Below are 19,298 nucleotides of genomic sequence, written 5' to 3' on the forward strand. Positions count from 1 at the left end.
GAGTTACCAGTAATTAGTGATAACCAATCAGGATGTGAATTCATTTTTATTTCATGTGTTTGCTTTAGTATGAACCCTACTCTGTTGTTGTGTCTGACTTGCAGATATAATTTGCTAATCTTTATTTTTGTAGCCAGGTGGATTACCGAGCAAAACTATGGGCTTGCAATTTTTGTTATCAGAGAAATCAGGTAAGAAAAGCTTTATATAGACTTTCTTCCAAATATGCATGTGCTTAGGATTTGGGTATGGAATGAGGGAATGTTGACCGGGAATGGGGGGGGGGGAGAGTGAAAGAAAGATCAGTATAGATAATTATTGTCGAAGGCTTTCACGGTCAGAGTTCATTGGTTCTTGTAGGTTATCCGGGCTGTGTAACCGTGGTCTTGGAATTTTCTTTCCTGACGTTTCGCCAGCAACTGTGGCAGGCATCTTCAGAGTAGATAATTGTTTTATAAAGTATGTTCTAGTTCTTCCTTTGGGAACAGACATGCTTAAAATAGTGTTCTGTTTTGAAAGTTGTCCTGAGTTTGATCACTGTGGTTGGTGGGGTATAAATATTTTAACAAATAAAAAATTATCTTCCAGTTTCCGCCTACGTATGCTGGTATATCTGAGATGAACCAGCCTGCAGAACTCTTACCTCAATTTTCTAGTATTGAATATGTAGTACAGGTAAGTACCACAATTGAATTATGTGATCTTGGGCATTGTTTAAACAGCAAAGCAGCAGTTGGGATGGACCACAATGGCCAGAGTTCAAGAATGTTGTCCCATCATGTGGCACTGCACTGGCAATACAGTAGGTCAGGATTACATCTACAGTTGTCGTCATCAGTTGCAATGACAGAAAGCTTGTCTCAGAGACGCCTTGAGCCCAGAGGAAAGGTAGAATATAAATATTTTAATAAAGAGGGAGGAGGGGCATTTAAATAAATAATAAATATTAGTGGGATGACACCCTAAAGGCATTTTGGTTACTTCAGAGCCATCTCTGTAGCTGTTACTCTACACACCTGTTTCTAAAACCAGTTTGCATGTCTTGGGAGTCTGCTGTACTTGTGCAAACAAGCGCATGCCTTTTTGAGTGATGCCAGAAAAATCTATGTGTTTTAAGGTGCATGTTGTAAAATAGGTACAGCAACAGTTCTGAAGCCAGTTTTGCAGGAGTTTGTCCGTAGTGTTGTCAGTGGGATTTATTACGATTTATTACTTATTAACAATGTTTTCCTTATTTTTGCTATTAACATTAATACTGCGGTGTTGTTCACTTTTGCTTAAAGCGTGGACCTCAGATGCCTTTGATATTTCTTTATGTTGTGGACACCTGTATGGAAGACGAAGACTTGCAGGCTTTGAAGGAATCCATGCAGATGTCATTGAGCCTCTTACCTCCAACGGCCCTGGTAGGACTTATTACTTTTGGAAGAATGGTACAAGTTCATGAACTCGGCTGTGAAGGAATTTCCAAAAGTTATGTCTTTAGAGGGACAAAGGATCTGTCTGCAAAACAACTTCAGGTAACTATAAAATTTATATTAAAAATGGTCGTGCTAATTCTTGTAGTTTTGCTTCTTCTCCAAAGATGAAAGCAAAAGACCTAATTCAACAGTCATACTTCAAGGAAATGAAAATTCCCGCTCCAGGCAAAAGGGGCATCTTGAAGTTTTGGTTTTCCTGCCCTTTGCTCTGGGAGACAGGACTAAAATTCTCATTTCCTGTCTCCTGGGCGGGAAAGCCTCCAACTTCCAGTTTCCCTCCTGCCTTTGCAGGGAGTAGCACGCTGTAGCAGAGCTCTTCTACTACTTTAACCTTTGACTTTCTTCTGTGTGTTTGTTGTTCCTTCTTTGGTAGTCTGTTTATCTTCACATCTGTTGTTTCTTAAAAAAAAGTTTTGTTACTGTATCCTATGAGAAAATTGATATAGATATTTTCTGTGTTTTTTACAACATAATGTGATTTTTAAAAAAACAACAACAAAAAGGCGGTAATTTTAAATAAATAACTGCAATTCTAGGGGTGGGGGTGAAGTTCCTTAGGAGCCGGCATGACCCAGTGCCAGTGTAAGTACCCATTTAACCTGGGATAAGGGACACTTATACTGTCACGAGTGGCATCCATGTTGGTGCCAGGACACGACACAGTGGCGCGGGGCTCAGGCGCCGGCGCTGCCTCTTGGCAGTGTTCCAGCAGCACAAGTCCCCGTGCTGGTGTCTTGGGAGGTGTTCCCAGGGTGTTCCTGGGGGTGGAGCTTCCTTTAGGCAGCTTCCTAACCCCTTTTGCCCCGGAACGCCCCCTCGCGCTGTGGCGTTGCTATGTCACCTTTTTTGGTGGGGCAGGCTCGCTGTAGTCCATGGGGGCATTTTACTTTTAACATTAAAAATATATAGTTTAAATTTCTTTTCAGTGGCCAGGAAGCCTCTGAGGAGGTGGTGTGGCTGTGCCAGCCACCACGGATCTACCCCCCTCTCAGGATTAGGCTGCCCGAAAGATTAAGAAAAACAACATAAGTTCAGTAATTTTAAATAAATAAGAGAGATTTTGTGGTACTACAGGATCCAACTTGCAATTATTGTTGACTTTCTGAATGTATGGCTAAATTGCACATTTTATTCTGAAATTTATTCTTAACAGGAAATGCTAGGACTTACCAAAATGAATGTTTCACAAGTGGGTCGTGGTCCTCAAGTACAACAGCCTCCACCTTCAAACAGGTATTTTATTAAAACTAAATATGTTAAATTTAAGATTTTGGACTTATTCCCTGTGCCAGCCCTTCATTTCTTGGGGTGAGGGAGGTTAGGAAACCATTGTGCTTATGTGCTTGCTCCATAATATCTAAGCATTTAAGTATATAATAGGTAAAGATATTAAGTGAGACAATTACAATTTAAAATATCCTGATAGGATTGGATGCTTGTTTGGGTAGACATTGACTGCTTGCTTATCTAAATGGATTGTATAACTGAAAGGCTTGTTGGGGTCCTTTTTATGGGTCTTGAGAATTTCAGTAAATCTCTTCACAAAGACCACTGGTTTCAAATACCTTACCTCCAGGCTAATGTACTTAAGACATTTGCAGCTTGGTGAGCTGTTACATGAACACTAAATCCAAATTTGAGATGTTAGAGTAGTGAGCGGTTCAATATAATGCCACTAAATACATGTGCTAAAATAATTGGAAAAGTGTAGTATGTGACCAAAAGATTATCTAATGGACAGTTTTTGCTGATGTTGTTATCTCCAGATTTTTACAGCCAGTACAGAAAATTGACATGAATCTCACTGATCTTTTGGGTGAACTGCAACGGGATCCTTGGCCTGTTCCCCAAGGGAAAAGGCCGTTGCGATCGTCTGGAGTAGCTCTTTCCATAGCTGTAGGACTGCTTGAGGTAATCAGTTCTCTTTCATGTTTGTGCAAAAGCTCATAGGCAGCCTCTAGCTTGTACAAAAAAGGTTACCTAATGTTAATTTTATTTGAAATTGGACCGTTTTGAAGATCACACTGTCCAGTTATACAGTAGGTAGATAGGTTTTCTTGATTTAAAAAAATGTTTTGTATTCAACTATTTCTTCTTTAAATTATGAAAAGTTGTTTGTGATGGTGGTCTGTCACCCATACTAAATATATTTGATTAGATTATAAAATGAATACTACATAACGTAGTTTTAGAATGTGAAGAAGCAATTCTAAATATCAAAGAAACATGACACAAATATTATATAATTTGTTTCAGCATAACTGTTCCCATTATATAGTTCTTTCCAATGGGTGTCTTTTTTTGCTCTGTGATTTTATTTAAAAATATATACATTTTCCCACAGTGTACTTTCCCTAATACTGGTGCTCGCATAATGATGTTTATTGGAGGACCCGCTACCCAGGGACCCGGGATGGTTGTTGGCGATGAACTTAAACTCCCTATAAGATCTTGGCATGACATTGAAAAAGACAATGCCAAATATGTTAAAAAGGCTACTAAGGTAAGATAATGTGACACTGTTGGAATCAATAATTAAGTGTGTTCTAGCACATGTGCAAAATGATGTGGAACTGGCACTTAATTTTTTTCCAAAAAACTACTTGTATTTTTCCAAACCTCTTTTAAAAAATAATTTCAATGTGTGAGCAGTTCCCTGAAAACAGGTATACCTTTTATAATTGTTCATGAGTACTGGGTTTGGTCTCCATAACCTAATAATAAGGTAGTCAGAGAGGAATTAAATATGACAGAAGGCACTGTTGATGATAATGGCATCTTTGCATTTAGTTCTTCCCTGCACAATCTAGTGAACCTTTACTGTTTCTTGTTGCCTGAGTCTTCTCCTGGTTTGTGGTAATGAATGCCGCAGAGTGGGGTTGAGAATTTAGCAGAGTGATAACAGCTATTTAGCAGTAGCCTAAAATGTAGTACAAATACAGACAGTTTGTTGATGAAGTATGGACCAATGAAACTTTGAGGAAGTGTTACAGTAACATTGAAAGAGATCATGCCCCCCCCACCCAGCAGATTTACAGCTTGGGACGGGTGGTGGGGGGAGAGCCTTCTGTATTCAGCTCTGCTTCAAGTTGCATCTATGGCATGGAATACCTTTTTCAGTGTCACCTGCTATTCCACTTATGTCATTTCCTTGGAAATGAAGTCTTTCTACCTTGATACATGCTCTACATAGGGCTGTCTTTGAAAAACCTTCAGGAACTGCATTCAACTCTGTGTGCAGGCTGGACTCCTGACAAATACAGATCTGAGCGCCCCCACAACACCAATCCTCATGGCTGCTCTGGTCCCTAATTAATTTCTAGGCTTGGTTTAATGGGCTAGTTTTTAAGACTTTAAAGCCATAAACTATCTGGATACCTAATTAAAACAGGAGTCTTGTGACACCTTAGAGACTAACCACATTTTACTCCAGCATAATATTTTGTGAGTTAGAGCTCAGTTCATCAGAAGTGCACAACCATTAGGCCAATGCGTATATAATATAGACTGCAAGGGTGGCTAATGTTAATGGATGTACACTCATTTAAAGAAGTGAGCTCTAACTCAAAAGCTTATACTGCAATAAAATTTGTTTTGTCTCTAAGGTGCCACTGGGCTCTTGCTTTATTTTGCTGCGACAGACTAACAAAGGCTATCCATCTAGATACCTGAAGGAATCCTTTCTGTCCGGTGCCTTGAGGTCATTCTTGTCTTGCTGTCATAGGCATTTTATTTTTTGAAATGTCAGTGCTTGTTTTATTTTTACCTTGTTTTACGTTTAAGTTATCTTCTGTTGAGCCAATTTGTTTGGCAGGGGAGATAATGCTATTGGACCCTCCACACCACCCCGCAGAGGGGTTTGTAACAGATGGGGATAACAATGCCTGTATATAATTTGGTAGGTTTACAGTCTAGGATTGCACTGTTAGTATTTTAGTCTCATTTTGCAGTTAAAAAAACCTGGTAAGAGGATGGTTGATTAGATTTTTAAGTGCCTTTGAGCACATATTAAAAATAAATGTAATGTAATGATTTCTTCACACCTTGGACTTTCTTTTGAAAAATCTGCCAGAATTAGAGTTGATAGGTTTTTCTAAAACCAACTTCAGCCTATAGTCTGGCATATTGACTTTCTTGGTCTAAACTAGTGGTCAAATAAGTATTAATATCTGGCGTTATCTCCTTACAATGAAGAAATATGGAATACTGTTTGGCATATCAACAATCTGGCATAAGAACAATTAGGAATAAAGTTTTCAAAAATTCTATATATTCTAAAAAGTCTATAATTTAGCAAATATAACATCTTCTGGAGAATATTTGAAGGAATGTAGGGATATGTAGGATTTTATTCAGTTATTTGGAAAAATATATACTTGCATTTTTGTCTCTAGCATTTTGAAGCTTTGGCAAATCGTGCAGCTACAACAGGTCATGTTATTGACATCTATGCATGTGCACTAGATCAGACTGGTCTTCTGGAGATGAAATGTTGTCCCAACTACACAGGGTTTGTCTTGCCTCTTTTGTGTTTTTATATTTTTAAAGTAATATATGAAGTTATTTGGAAGAAAATGTTGTCAAATTGGGAAACAGTGTTTCACTTAACCTGGTTTTTCAGAGGCAAAAGCCCGAGTGACATTGCAGATGTTTTTATATAATTTTTTGTATGTGAACAAAATTGACACTGCAGTTATTTTTTATCAGCCATGAAACTATCCATTAAATAATTTCTCTTCAGATATTGCTAGACTGTAACAAGAGTGCAGGTTTCCAATATTTGGAAGGATTATTTCTAAAACAGTGGTTATTTATCACACACCATTTCCCCAGTTCTCATATTGTTGTAAACTATGTCCCTTCAGGTAGTTTTTCTCTGAACTTTGAGTAGTATTGTTGCAACAACTTCTTCCAACAACCCCCCAAGCCAGATGGCATATTGTTTAGGACGGTCCTCCTCTGCTCAGCAGTGGGTTTTTTTGGAGGCTGCTGGGAAGGGCAATGCAAGGAAGATCCACCCATGTGAATCCTTCCACTTACAAGAGTTTTTGATCCATCCCATAATTTCCCTTACATTCTGTTATATCATAGACACATGGTGGCCTTAGTCCTGGCTGCTATGTTATATTATTACCATGGTACATTTTCATGAATGAGCAGTGTGAAAAAGTAACCACACACTAAACAATATGGCAGTGACTCCACAGATGTCACAGTGTGTGGACACTTTTAAACACTTGGCACACATGCCCAGTATTATAAGGAAGCATGGGAAAATAGGAGGTTGGGGCACCTCAGTGGTTTGACTGAGCAACACAGAGCTACAGCACAGCTATTTTTTGTGTGCAGTTCATATATTGTGTGTGTCTTACATATTTATTTTGGCCATTGTGTAGGGGTTACATGGTAATGGGAGACTCCTTCAACACGTCCTTGTTCAAACAAACTTTTCAGCGAGTGTTTACCAAAGATGCCCAGGGGCAGTTCAAGATGGGATTTGGAGGCACCTTAGAAATTAAGGTAGAGTTTGGAATTTACTATGCATCTTGTAAAAGGTCTGATGTTGTTATACCATCACATGTTCCCTTGCAGTCAGACAGATACCAAAGTGATAGTAGAGATTGTTATAGTAATAGGTTGTTGTTGTTGCTAGCAGTAACTCTTCAATCAGAATTTCCATTTAAACCTTTAATCCTAGGATCTTTAGTATTTTGACTGTGAAAATAAGCTGTAGAATTTAGAGTGACTGTGATGCTGCATTCATTGTTTAGGCAAGATCGTTTAAGTCCTCCTTTTGCTGACTGACTAATAACAGTAGGCTCAATGTTTGATGTGCATCTTTGCAGTCAACCCTCAGCTTCCAGCATGCCTCATTACACTGATAAGTGTGATATTTAGATTCCACTCATAATACTTAAATACTGAATATTTAAAACAATCCTTCTCCCTTGCTGGAAAGGAGGAGCAAGTTTTCAGTTCCTGCATTTTCTTTCCTGCCAATGTGGTGCTTGGGCAGCTTTTGGGGAAAAGTACACAGTTTGCTTTATACCATGCTCTGTTGGGTATATAGAAACAGATGGAACAAAGTAGGATCCACAGAAACATAGAGGTGGTGGTGGAGTAACTTTGGAACTAATCTAGTTCAGGTGCCAGGTCTGAGAAAGGATCCACTCTCTTTCCCTCTCTGGCTCCAATATTTGTAACCAGATTCGCCTCTTTAAAAAAAGGTAAAAAACCAAACATATGAACTGCTACAATCAGGGGGAGGAGCTAAGGTGTACAACTACTGGAAATGCTTTTAATTCAGAGAAGAATTCACAGAATTTTCATTTAGAAAGGACTACACAGGTGACTGACAGCATATGCTGTGAGTTGTGTAGGATCCCACTGCGAAGACTCTTGCACGAAGACTCTTGCATGGGACCCAACCACAGATCTGCCTTGGAACTGGAGGAAAGGCGGGATATACATATTTTAATAAATAAAAATAAACTCAGGACTGCTGCAGCATTAAGGGATCTTGGGCTGTCCTGATAAGGGATGGAAAGGGCCATAGCCACAAACTGCCCAGCCATGTAGTGTCCTTTTTGCTGGAATGAAGAAAAACCTGCTTGGTTTTGTCCCATTCCCAGGCATAGAAAGCTTATGCAGCTTTGTTTCTGAATGTTGCTGTTAGCACCAAAAAGTCTGAACTGCCATGCTGTAAAACGATTTGTTTGGGATGTATTAGAATATCACCGTTTTTTCCCCTTTCAATATGTCTAGACTTCAAGAGAAATAAAGATATCTGGTGCTATTGGACCCTGCGTCTCTCTCAATTCTAAAGGGCCTTGTGTATCAGAAAATGTAAGTTGACAAACATTTGCTTAGATTCTTTTGCGGTGGGTGCCACAGGAGTCTGTTGTTTTTTGCTGCAACACATTAATACTGCAAGCTTGTGCATCTTTATTTGGAAAATCAGTGGGGCTTGCTTCTGAGTAAACATGTATCAGGCTGTAATACAGATACCCTTCTGCAATATGTATAGCCCTGCCTTACAGGATTAAAAATATTATTTTTATTATTTACTTCATTTATACCCTCCCTTATCTTGCCAGTGGGGATTCAAAGTCATTTATGTTCTCCTGTCCTCTGTTTTATAGTCACAACAACCCTATGAGGTAGGTTAGGCTGAGTATAGGATTGGCTCAAGGTGACCCAGCAAATTTTGATAGCAGAGTAGGGATCTGAACCTGGATCTCCCAGGTTCTAGTGTATTACCACTACACCCTGTAACAGCTTTCTCTTTTCCTGTTTCTGAATTTACTGGTCTGCAGTTGCTTCTGATTGTGTAGTAAAGTATCTAAAACAGAGATACAACTTCGCAGGATCTAGATTGCTGGGGCAGGAATTGTCAGCTGTAATAAGTTTTAAAAGTCTGATACCTCTTTCCACAGGAGATAGGAACAGGAGGTACCTGTCAGTGGAAGATTTGTGGACTTAATCCTAATACAACCCTTGCATTGTACTTTGAAGTTGTTAATCAGGTAAGAGGACATTTTTACATCTCGTTTAGTTCATATCCAAAGTGCAACAATATATTGTGTTTTTATGGCTACTTCAAGGAGTTCTACATGGAATTTTGCTGTTATTCACTATGAATATAGTCTATTGATCAGTTATGAAAATAGATATCCTCATATTTGTTAGTGGCATATGAAAAGGTGAAGAAATGTGTGGTGTTTCTCTCTAATTGCTAATTCTTACGGTGTGACAGTCATTCCCCCTCCCCCTCAATTTTGCAGTTAAAAACTTCTGCATTCTCACAAACGAGATATGTATTTAATTATATTGTGTATTTGTTTGCATTCTTTGAATCAGGCAAAATAACAAGTGATGGTTTGTTCTTTTGTTTACAAATCAGGATTCCAAACCATGAGAATATCTATGGTTTGTTATTTGTGGGGGAGCGCATGAGGTTTAAAGCTTTCCCAAGTTTGTTCCTGTCATGACAAATGACAATGACCTGTTGTTGCATCTGAATGCAGCATTTAACTTGGAACACTGAATGTTTCTGTATGTATTATTCATTCATTTGTCCCACTTACTGTAGGGACAGTATATATTCTTGATGTTGATTAAAATCTGCCCCTGCATAGATTGTATTTTTAAAAATCTCTTGTGTTTCCTTTGTGTGTGTGTGTGTGTGTGTGTGCCAAAGGCACTCTGATTTGAAAACTAGTTCAATTTGGGAATTAATATTGCACAATATTAATAGTGGGCTTTACCAGCTTAGGTTTTTCATATAATGGACATTTACAAAGCATATTACATTTATTAAAGGGGCTTCTATTGGATAATTTATAAATATAGATATAAACATAGAGTAGATTTTGGCTGCAATATAGATCCAAATGTGCTACAATGTTCCTGGAATTTTTGTTCAGTGTAAACTGTACATTTTCTCTTTGAAACAGCACAATGCTCCAATTCCTCAGGGTGGACGAGGTGCAATCCAGTTTGTGACTCAGTATCAGCATTCAAGTGGACAGAGGCGCATTAGAGTGACCACTGTTGCCAGAAAGTAAGCCTTAACTTCTGATGTGTTAATTTTATGCTTAGAATTTAGACGTTAGGAGTTTGAGAGGACTTCTAATGTAGATAACTGCTTGGGGTATTGGTTGGTTAGAAAGGGGAAAAGAAAGGGTATAGATTAAAATGGCCATCGATAGGGCTGCCTGAGATCTTGGATTAGTGGAGGAAGAGCTGTGGAGACCGCTGCTGTGAGACTGCTGAGCTGCTGTAACTTTCAGCTGCCTGCATAATTTGCCAGTTGTCGCGAGAATTTTTGGTATTGAACATTAGTTTATATTAAAATTATTAATTTATATTAAATATTATTAGTTTGTGTTAAGAAAAACCAATTAATCTGTAGCTTATTAACCTATAACTTAGAAGCAATATGAAGACCTGACTTTTAGCTGACATCAGCTCTAATTAGGCTCTTGACCCTAAAGGGCACTGGAAGAGCTAGTCACCCAAAGCACATTACGTACTCCAAATCAAGGCTGTTCAAGCAGGTGGCAAATTGTCTGCTCACGTAGGGGGAGATTGTTTTGGAACATTGATAGATGGACAGGACAATCAGTTAGCAGACCCGACACTGGAAGAATTATTATGGAACAAGATATTTCTAAACAATTTTAGTCATGATTTGTGGAAACTTATTTCCTAAAGAATGTGACAGGGAGGGGTCATTTGAGACCCTCTCCTCACGGTCCAGCTTATAAAAGGGCAGTCCAAATGTCCAGTCTTTGTCCTTCCCAGGGAGAAATCATTCTGTCTCTCCTTTGGAATGACCCAGAGCAGCTCTGATTGTCTGTCTGTGTATCAGTCTCTATGTGGGATGTTGTTAAATCTGTCTAAGTATTATTTTTCTCTTTGCCTTGCAAACTCTTTAAGTTCAATAAACCTATATGCTTTACTGTTATGTGTGTGTGGTCTGAGACTGTCCTAAGTACATTTTTCCTATTACACACTCTGGCTTTGCTTGGTAAGTAGCAGGCAGAGGAGTCCAAAAAAAATAAAGAGCTCAAGGGAGAGAACTTGCAGAATTCTCGCATCACCAGTGGCAACTGACTATAAACAGTGTAAAATAAAATAGTGTAGTCAGTTGAGATGCAGGGACAAATGGGAGCCAGGATGCTGCAGACCTGTCCTCCTACTTATCAGTACAGCTTTGGAAACGGGAGACAGCTGAGGAGATAGGTCTATAGCAGGTACGGGAGAGTGCTCTGACTTCGCCTGAAGGTCACAGTGGATCTCCACTTTGGTATTCCTTAATTCAAGGCTCTGCAAGACCAGCTTCTGGTGTAACATCCAAATAGTATCTAAAGAAATAGAAATGTGTAGTGAAATAGGTGTTGTTCTTTTGCAGTTGGGCAGACGCTCAGACGCAGATTCAAAACATCGCTGCCTCTTTTGACCAGGAGGCAGCTGCCATCCTTATGGCCAGACTGGCAGTGTATAGAGCTGAGACAGAAGAAGGACCAGATGTTCTCAGGTGGTTGGACAGGCAGCTCATCAGATTGGTAAGACGTTAAAAATGCTTTAGAAGCTGTTTCCTTTCCAGGTTCTGTGAGATTCTCCATTCTGTGTGCTTCTTTATTCACTCTGTTGCCTGCTCAATAACATGTTGGATCCAAAGGTATCCTTCTGCAAGTGAAAGGACACTTTCGGTGAACAGAAGAGAACCTTTGGATCCAACTCCTAAAGTGTGACATGGTGGCATTGTGCTGGGTTTTGTCCTGCCTCACATCATTAGTTGGCATAGTTGGCATTATTTGGCATAGTGGACAGCATGATGGTATCATTTATTGCACTATATTAGATATTTTGAAGAAGAGAATGAAAAGGAACTGTTACAGGTCTTTGTGTGGCTTCTATTGTGTAATTCTAACCTCAGCAAGATTTAACTTTTAGTTAAACATGCAAAGGCTTTTTTTATGTTGTAACACTTATTTGGAAGTTTATCTATGCTAGTTTGTTTAATAGATGAGTTCTGTTCATGGTGGCTATTGTGCACAGATTATTGTACAGTTAAAAGGCCCTGAACCTCCTTTCTTCCTACATTCTTTATAAACAGTCCTTTGCAATAGGAGCTCTCTAAATACTGTCACGTTATGAATGTGTTTGCCACATCTTTATATTATAGGGACATTTGTTAGAGAGACTGATGCACAGTTGAGGTTATTATATTTACCTTACATTAGATAGATAACTGAACAGAGCAGCAGAAATGTGTTTTAAAACTTGTTAATTTTTTCTGCACAATTAAAAAAGTTTTTGTAAGTAATTTACCCAGCTTGCTGGGGTAAAGTGTAGATGACTAGAGAAGGCAGTGGCAAACCACCACATAAACATAGTCTGCGTTGTAAACGTCGGGATGTGACATCACCCCATGTGTTAATAATGGCCTGGTGCTTGCACAGGGGACTACGTTTACTTTGTTTAACTTATACCAGTGATTTATATCAAGATGCATTGTCTAGGAACCTTAATTGTATTTCTCTTCTTGTAAAAGCAAGAAAAGAACATAATTAGAGAACCTGTTACGTAAATCTAATACCCAGTTATAAAGATGAATGTTGCCACCAGCATCGGTAGAAAAATGTTTTTATCCTGTCCAACACCCTGGTTAGATTTTATTCTTAGGCATGCTTTGTATGTGGCACTCTTAAATACAATTTTAAAATATTCTACATTGCTGTTTTGGAGTCAGAGGTCCTTAGAGTAACAGTGATAAAAGTATTTGAGCAAGTCATACTAATACCAGAAGTGTTACACTGATAACTTAGATTTATTTTTAAATTTCTCCAGTGTCAGAAATTTGGAGAATATCACAAGGATGATCCAAGCTCATTCAGATTTTCAGAAACTTTCTCTCTTTACCCACAGGTGAGTAGAAAGAAATTTGAAATTAGAGATCTTTATGTAACAAGCATTATGTGTATTTTAATTTTTATTTCCAGCAGGGTGGAGCACAAAACACCCAAATCAGCATTTGAAAACCCACAAATTGTTCAAGTTAAATCTGTCATTTGTGAAACAATGTGGTATAATGGATGCATATTGAATCTTGTGGCTCTCATTAGCCATTTCACTTCTCAGATTGCAGACTTTTAAATGCACATTCTGTGGTTTCATCTAGTTTGGTTTACCTTCTAAATGTTTAGTCTTCTGTTTTATCTTCTGTCACTTTACACTGGAACCCTGACCATAGCTGGTACTGCCATACTATGCTATTAAGCATAGGCTACCTTTGTCCTTTCTTCAGGGTCATACCTAAGATCCTTATACTCCAACATTGGGGGATTTTATTCAGTACATCACATCACTTTACCTGCCATGTGGAATATTCTTCCTGGTTACATGTAGCTATTGTTGTCTTCATTGGCTTCTCATCTTTACCAGTTGTAAAGAATTCGATAATTTCCCAAATCCGTTATCACTTCAAGTAGCCCTTTCCAGACAGTGCCATTGCTTTAAAGTTAAACAAAAAGATCCTCCTATTCTCTACTAAAGTTTAGGGTTTTTTTCTTGTGATGCAGGTTTAGTCTTTGCTGATTTTAAGGTAATTTGTTATTGTACATCTGGAGGAATGTTGTGACTTTAGAATGTTGTGACTGTAGTCCTGGTAAATAATTTATGGTTCAATATGATACAACTCAGGATGCATTGGGAGTGAGAAATAGTAAATATGGTAGATTTTGGCACAAGAATTTGTTGCTCTGACCTGAACTGTGGAGATGGTGGGTTGGTTCACACAAAATGGAAAACCATTGTTTGGTGCTAAAGAAACGAGCCCATTAACTCATTCTCCCCCCTTTGCATTTTATGATTCAATTATTTACTTCCTGGTTTTAGTGCCAACAATCGCTTTCTGTCATGTCTGAGCCATCAAACTGATTTGGAGTACAAGTTCAAACCATAGGTTGCTGGTTCAGATGTAATGGCAACCAATGGCTTGTATTAAAGGAGATATGACTAAATTGCAGAGTATGAGGGGAGGGGGAATAGGGGGCACGCAAAATCATTCCTGTAGTACCAGATTATGCTTTGGCATTACAGGTGAACCAATCCAATGTTTTGGTGGTCAGAGGTCCATTAGGAAGATCTTTTTTGCTGACTGAGTACACACAAATCTAGGGAATTGTTACATGAGTAAATTCAGGAAAAAAGGATTTCAAGGGTCTATTATCTGCTCTGATCCAGTGTCCTGGATTCAGAAATTCATGCAGATGACTCACCTTGCATGGATTTGGCAAAGAATATATTGGTCCTAAATACTTTTGGCAGAGAAAATGGAGTTTAACAGAAGAACGAGAGAGTTGTGTATCCAGTAAGATCCTATCTCTGTTGTAAAAGTAAAAATAGTATTTTTTTAAGTTCAAGTGCAGACTGTAAAAGCATTTGGCAGGTCTCTCTAACTTGTTCTTAAGAAGAGCTTTCACTTAACTAAAGCTGTAGCAGTGCTGGATGGCTGTTGCCTAATATGCCATAAACATCTTTAGATGCAGTAGTGTGAATACAGCGATGGAAGATCCAGTCTGTTGTTTTGATGTTCCTCTACAAAACAACTAGCCTTAGTTTTCTTCCCCATTCTGTTTTGAAGAATTATACAAATTGGTCAAACCAGCAAAATGGTGATTGGCAAAAAATATTAAAGATATTATTTGTAATCTGATAGCGCATACACTGGTGGCTGTGACATGCTGGCAAAAATATTGAACAGAATGTTAATTGAATGTAAATGTGACAAATTATTCTGTGCTGTTTTATTCTATTTCCATCTGTATGATGGATAATTGATTCATACATGTCTGTCAGTGCGACTTTTCCTTGTAGAGAAACATGACAAAAACTTCAGTTTATATTTGTACCTAAAATATCTTCAGAAATGGTTTCTGGAGAAAATGCCTTGTTGCACTATGGGGCGTGAATTCCAAAGATGCAATACTTCATACGCATGTACATGTTATTGGAGAAACGTGCATGCACGTATTTAGAAGACATAGCAGCAATCTAATCTGAATTTGGCTGCTATCAAGTGCAAACTTTTCAAGCAGAAAAAGGTTTTGGGGAAAAATATTATTTAGGAAAAATGCCAATGAATGCGGATGTGTTATTGGAGTATAATGCCAAATACTGATTTAGGTGTTTTACTTATTGATGAAACACAGACCTTTTCTAGAGCTATTGGTCTTGCTTTGTTTTGCAGTTTATGTTTCATTTAAGAAGATCTCCTTTCTTGCAAGTGTTCAACAACAGTCCTGACGAAAGTTCTTATTATCGCCATAATTTTATGCGGCAAGATTTGACTCAGTCACTTATAATGATTCAGCCAATCCTCTATTCTTACTCCTTCAGTGGACCTCCAGAGGTATGATGTCATTTAACCTGCACGAAGGAAAAATTGACATGTATTGTTGCTGTTTAATTTATGTCTTGTCCTGCCCCGAGTGTTCAGTTCAGTGCTGGCAACATCTTTAAACAGTTCAAATTAAAATAAAAACGAAGTAAAATATTCCCACATGCATTAAACTTTTTTCATCAAATGCCAGGCCAAATATCTGTATTGATTTCAGAAGATGCTTAAGTTAGGGAGGAGCTCTCAAGAATATCTCTCCCATGTGCTTTTGCCATTTAATAAAAAACATACTGTCAGTCCCTTCTGCCATTTGAAGTTGAGGCACGGTGGTGGATCCAAGGTAACCTTAAAACTTTGGACCTGAGTGAAGGGGAGGGAGGTGGTGCAGATCCCATCATGAACTTTTGAAACCTGTCCAAGTTACAGGACTTACTAAAAGTTTATTAATGATGTGTGTTCATTCAAATTTTATAAAATGAGCTGAAGAATTCATTTGAAGAACAAACCAATTTTATTCCTCCTTTTCTTTTTCGTTCCATCATTTACTATGCTGTGGGTTGCTGCTGTGGAAGCTGGCTAGGCCGATAGTGAACCAGTCATTAGGTGGGAAGACGGTCCCCATACCCTCTTTTCTGACACTTGGATGGTGCAGAACCCTTGTGGAAGGGAAGGGGTGGCTGTACAGCAAGAGAGATTTTTCTTCCCACTCTCAGCTGGTTGGCCCACCAGACTGCAGCAGTAACCCCTAGAATATAAGTGCTGGGGAGGGGGGGGAGGGCTGGCCCATTGAAACAAGCTAAATAAAAGCAAACATGTAAAAAGTTTTTTTTTTTTTTTAAAGAACAGCATGTTGTTAACATTTGAATTTTGCCTTGATTCAGCAGAGGTTGACTTGTCATCATTTGCCCCTTATTCTTGCCAAACAGCTAAATAAGTATTAATGGTGAAGGACCTGGTAGGAGTGAAAAAGAAAGATGCTGTGTGGTTTTAGCAGAGAGCTGTGTTGATCCCCTTCTGGTATTGCCATACTAGACACAGCTTTTGTCTTTTTCCAGAATAGTTTGATACTTTAACAGTATTATAAGTAGAAATAAAACAAGATATTAATTAAACAACATTATATTACACTGAGCTGTGGAACCTTTTTGTTGATAATAGAGAACGGATAGTGCCTTAAGTATTAACTGTATAGGTCTTCGGACAATACAGTAAAACAATAATAAGTGCCATTGTTGCAAAGGAAAACTTGGAATGGAAGGAGTCAAAAGAGGCAGAAGGCTAAGTGAGGGAAGAAGTCTTACTGTTCTTCACGTTTTTCCTAAATAAGAATATATTTTAATAAGAATTTATTTTTTGAACCAGGGGGCTTAATTTAAAATTAGAATACCACTTTATAGAGATTACATTTGAGCTATGCTGAAGGAAAATTTCAGCAGCAATTGCTTCTGAAAGTAATGTGACTTCCTAAATGTAGCTGACACAACTGAATCTTTAAAAATTGGATTTTTATTTTCTTCACATGTTAATCGAGACATTTTACTCCCTAGCCTGTTCTCTTAGATAGCAGCAGTATTCTGCCCGATCGCATTCTTCTCATGGACACCTTTTTCCAAATCCTTATTTATCATGGAGAGGTAAGATCAAATCACATTTAGCTCCAAATCCGATCCTTTGGAGATACTTTTTTATTTATCATGAATGATGACTACAATCTATAGAGCTTTTCAAGGTCATGAACAGACTTCTGGCAGCAGTTCCTTACACCATATCACAGGCTATTCTGGCAGCAGTTCCTTAAACCATATCATAGGCTATTTCTAAACTGTTCAGTTTTGGGAATGACTTGGTCACACAGTGTTACTTCTGCAGGGAGAGGAAGGCCTGCCACTTTGGTGCAGTGTCATTTTCATAAATGTCAATATCCTGATCTTTAAATTGCTCAGGGCCATAATTGCAGGTGAATATTTTTAAGTGCATAAATCCTTACAGGATGAGGATCTGGTAACTTAACACTTAACTTAATCACCGGTTCTTGAAATGCTTTAGTTTAATATAAGTCCATTCTATGACTATGGTCCACAGCAAAATTCCAACATGTAATGTAATTTATTTTTACTAGGATGAATCAAAATATCAGATCAAGGTATGCAAGCCTTTTTTTGTGATATTTTGGTTGGTCCAAATAAAAAGATATTATACAATTTAATTTTTTTTTATGGTGGTTGTCCTATCAAAGAATGAGGCTAGGTATAGTGAAGGAGAGATACATTAGACTCTGAGACTTAAACAATTATTGCTTAAAACAGATTCTCATGTGACACATTTGTTACAGTGGCTTTAATAGAGTATCTTAAGTAATGATTACTCTCAGTAAATATCTACTTAAAATGCTGCCATGATCAGTGCTAAAATATTAATTTTTTTGGGTAAGATTTCCTAGGGTGTTTTTTTTTGTAAAAAGAAAAAGAGTTGTAAATTATTGCCTTGCAGACCATAGCTCAATGGCGAAAGTCAGGCTACCAGGACATGCCAGAGTATGAAAACTTCCGCCATTTGCTCCAAGCTCCAGTGGATGACGCGCAGGAAATTCTTCATTCCCGATTTCCAATGCCCCGATACATTGATACAGAACATGGGGGTAGCCAGGTAATTGAATGTTGCTTCACTTTATAGAATCATGTTGATATAGTTTTATTTTGTAGTGATCTTGCCTTGATTATTTTTTGTCATGCCTGGGATACAGAACTAAAGATGTGTACATGTATTGGGTTGTAAGGGTAGCTTTAAGCTGCCACTGCACATTCCTGACCTTGGGTGTCTTTTACTTCCCTGTGTGATTTAGACAGACCACAGGAATCCTGTTTTCTACTGTTTGCACAGATGATATATCTTCTGTTCAGGCATGCTCTCCACATAGTTGCACTTCATCAAGTTGGGATCTCAAGTCCCACTGCTACTATTTGAGAAAATATCAATCTACCATATATGACAGTATGAACCCATTTACATTAGTCTTTCCTTGGATGTTTAAAAGACACATGAGTGTAGATGTCATAACACAAAAAGTGCTGCCCAGTAAAGTTTCCTTTGTTATAATTACAATTTTATTTTATAGAATCATAGAGTTGTAAGGGACCACCAGGGTCATCTAGTCCAACCCCCTGCACAATGCAGGAAATTCCGAACTACCTCCCCCACACACCCCCAGTGACCCACACTTCATCAAATTTCTTCTGTTACCTGTGTTTTTCATTCTTTCAGTTGGAATCTCATAATTTGTGTGGATAATTAAAAAAAATAGGGATCTTGTAAATTTGAATTCATGGTTTTAGCTGAAGATACTCATCACCATCCTCAAAGCTATGTTGAACATTCTGTGCTAGGGGTTGGCATTGTGATTAGTATAGAGCGGCTGCTTTAGAAATACATTGTGGGTTGGAAGGCTGCACTATACGTGCACTTGAAAGTAGCTGGATTTTTAACTAAAAGCGAAAATCTTCTAAAATATTTTTAAAGTAAAGGTACCCAGACTTGTCTGCCTGCAGGCTACATCACTACTACCTCAGGGCAGCCTGCAGCCTATATGATGATTGTCCTTGTTCTGATTGATTTAAATTATGAAAGCAATCACTTCAGTCATTTTAATGATTACTTAGGGGAATAATTTTCTTCTCTTTTTATCAAAGGCTCGTTTTCTACTTTCGAAAGTAAATCCCTCCCAGACTCATAATAACATGTATGCCTGGGGACAGGTAAGACTCCACATGGTTAAACAAAACTCCAATCATTGAAAGGATATTTTATGTCCAAGCTTTGTTTTTAAATAAGTAGGGATTCCTGATTAAAAAAATCAGTTGTTAAATAACACCATACAGTTCACTGTCCAGGTTATGGAAGTGCTTTATTGC

General features: G+C 38.2%; 1 protein-coding gene across 1 annotated transcript in view; it reads left to right on the plus strand.

Moving 5' to 3' along the window:
* SEC23A (SEC23 homolog A, COPII coat complex component) overlaps positions 1-19,298 on the plus strand; it is a 29,414-nt gene that overhangs the window by 8,711 nt on the left and 1,405 nt on the right. The window contains exons 3-19 of the mRNA XM_056851393.1: positions 134-191; positions 589-675; positions 1,284-1,520; positions 2,635-2,714; positions 3,248-3,392; positions 3,826-3,984; positions 5,876-5,991; positions 6,878-7,001; positions 8,247-8,327; positions 8,918-9,007; positions 9,938-10,044; positions 11,398-11,551; positions 12,840-12,917; positions 15,241-15,402; positions 16,938-17,024; positions 17,881-18,036; positions 19,077-19,142. Coding sequence (XP_056707371.1) covers positions 134-191; positions 589-675; positions 1,284-1,520; positions 2,635-2,714; positions 3,248-3,392; positions 3,826-3,984; positions 5,876-5,991; positions 6,878-7,001; positions 8,247-8,327; positions 8,918-9,007; positions 9,938-10,044; positions 11,398-11,551; positions 12,840-12,917; positions 15,241-15,402; positions 16,938-17,024; positions 17,881-18,036; positions 19,077-19,142 — 1,987 coding nt within the window. The remainder of the gene's footprint in view (positions 1-133; positions 192-588; positions 676-1,283; positions 1,521-2,634; positions 2,715-3,247; positions 3,393-3,825; positions 3,985-5,875; positions 5,992-6,877; positions 7,002-8,246; positions 8,328-8,917; positions 9,008-9,937; positions 10,045-11,397; positions 11,552-12,839; positions 12,918-15,240; positions 15,403-16,937; positions 17,025-17,880; positions 18,037-19,076; positions 19,143-19,298) is intronic.

This window comes from Euleptes europaea, chromosome 6 (assembly GCF_029931775.1).
Source record: "Euleptes europaea isolate rEulEur1 chromosome 6, rEulEur1.hap1, whole genome shotgun sequence".
Taxonomy (NCBI): domain Eukaryota; kingdom Metazoa; phylum Chordata; class Lepidosauria; order Squamata; family Sphaerodactylidae; genus Euleptes; species Euleptes europaea.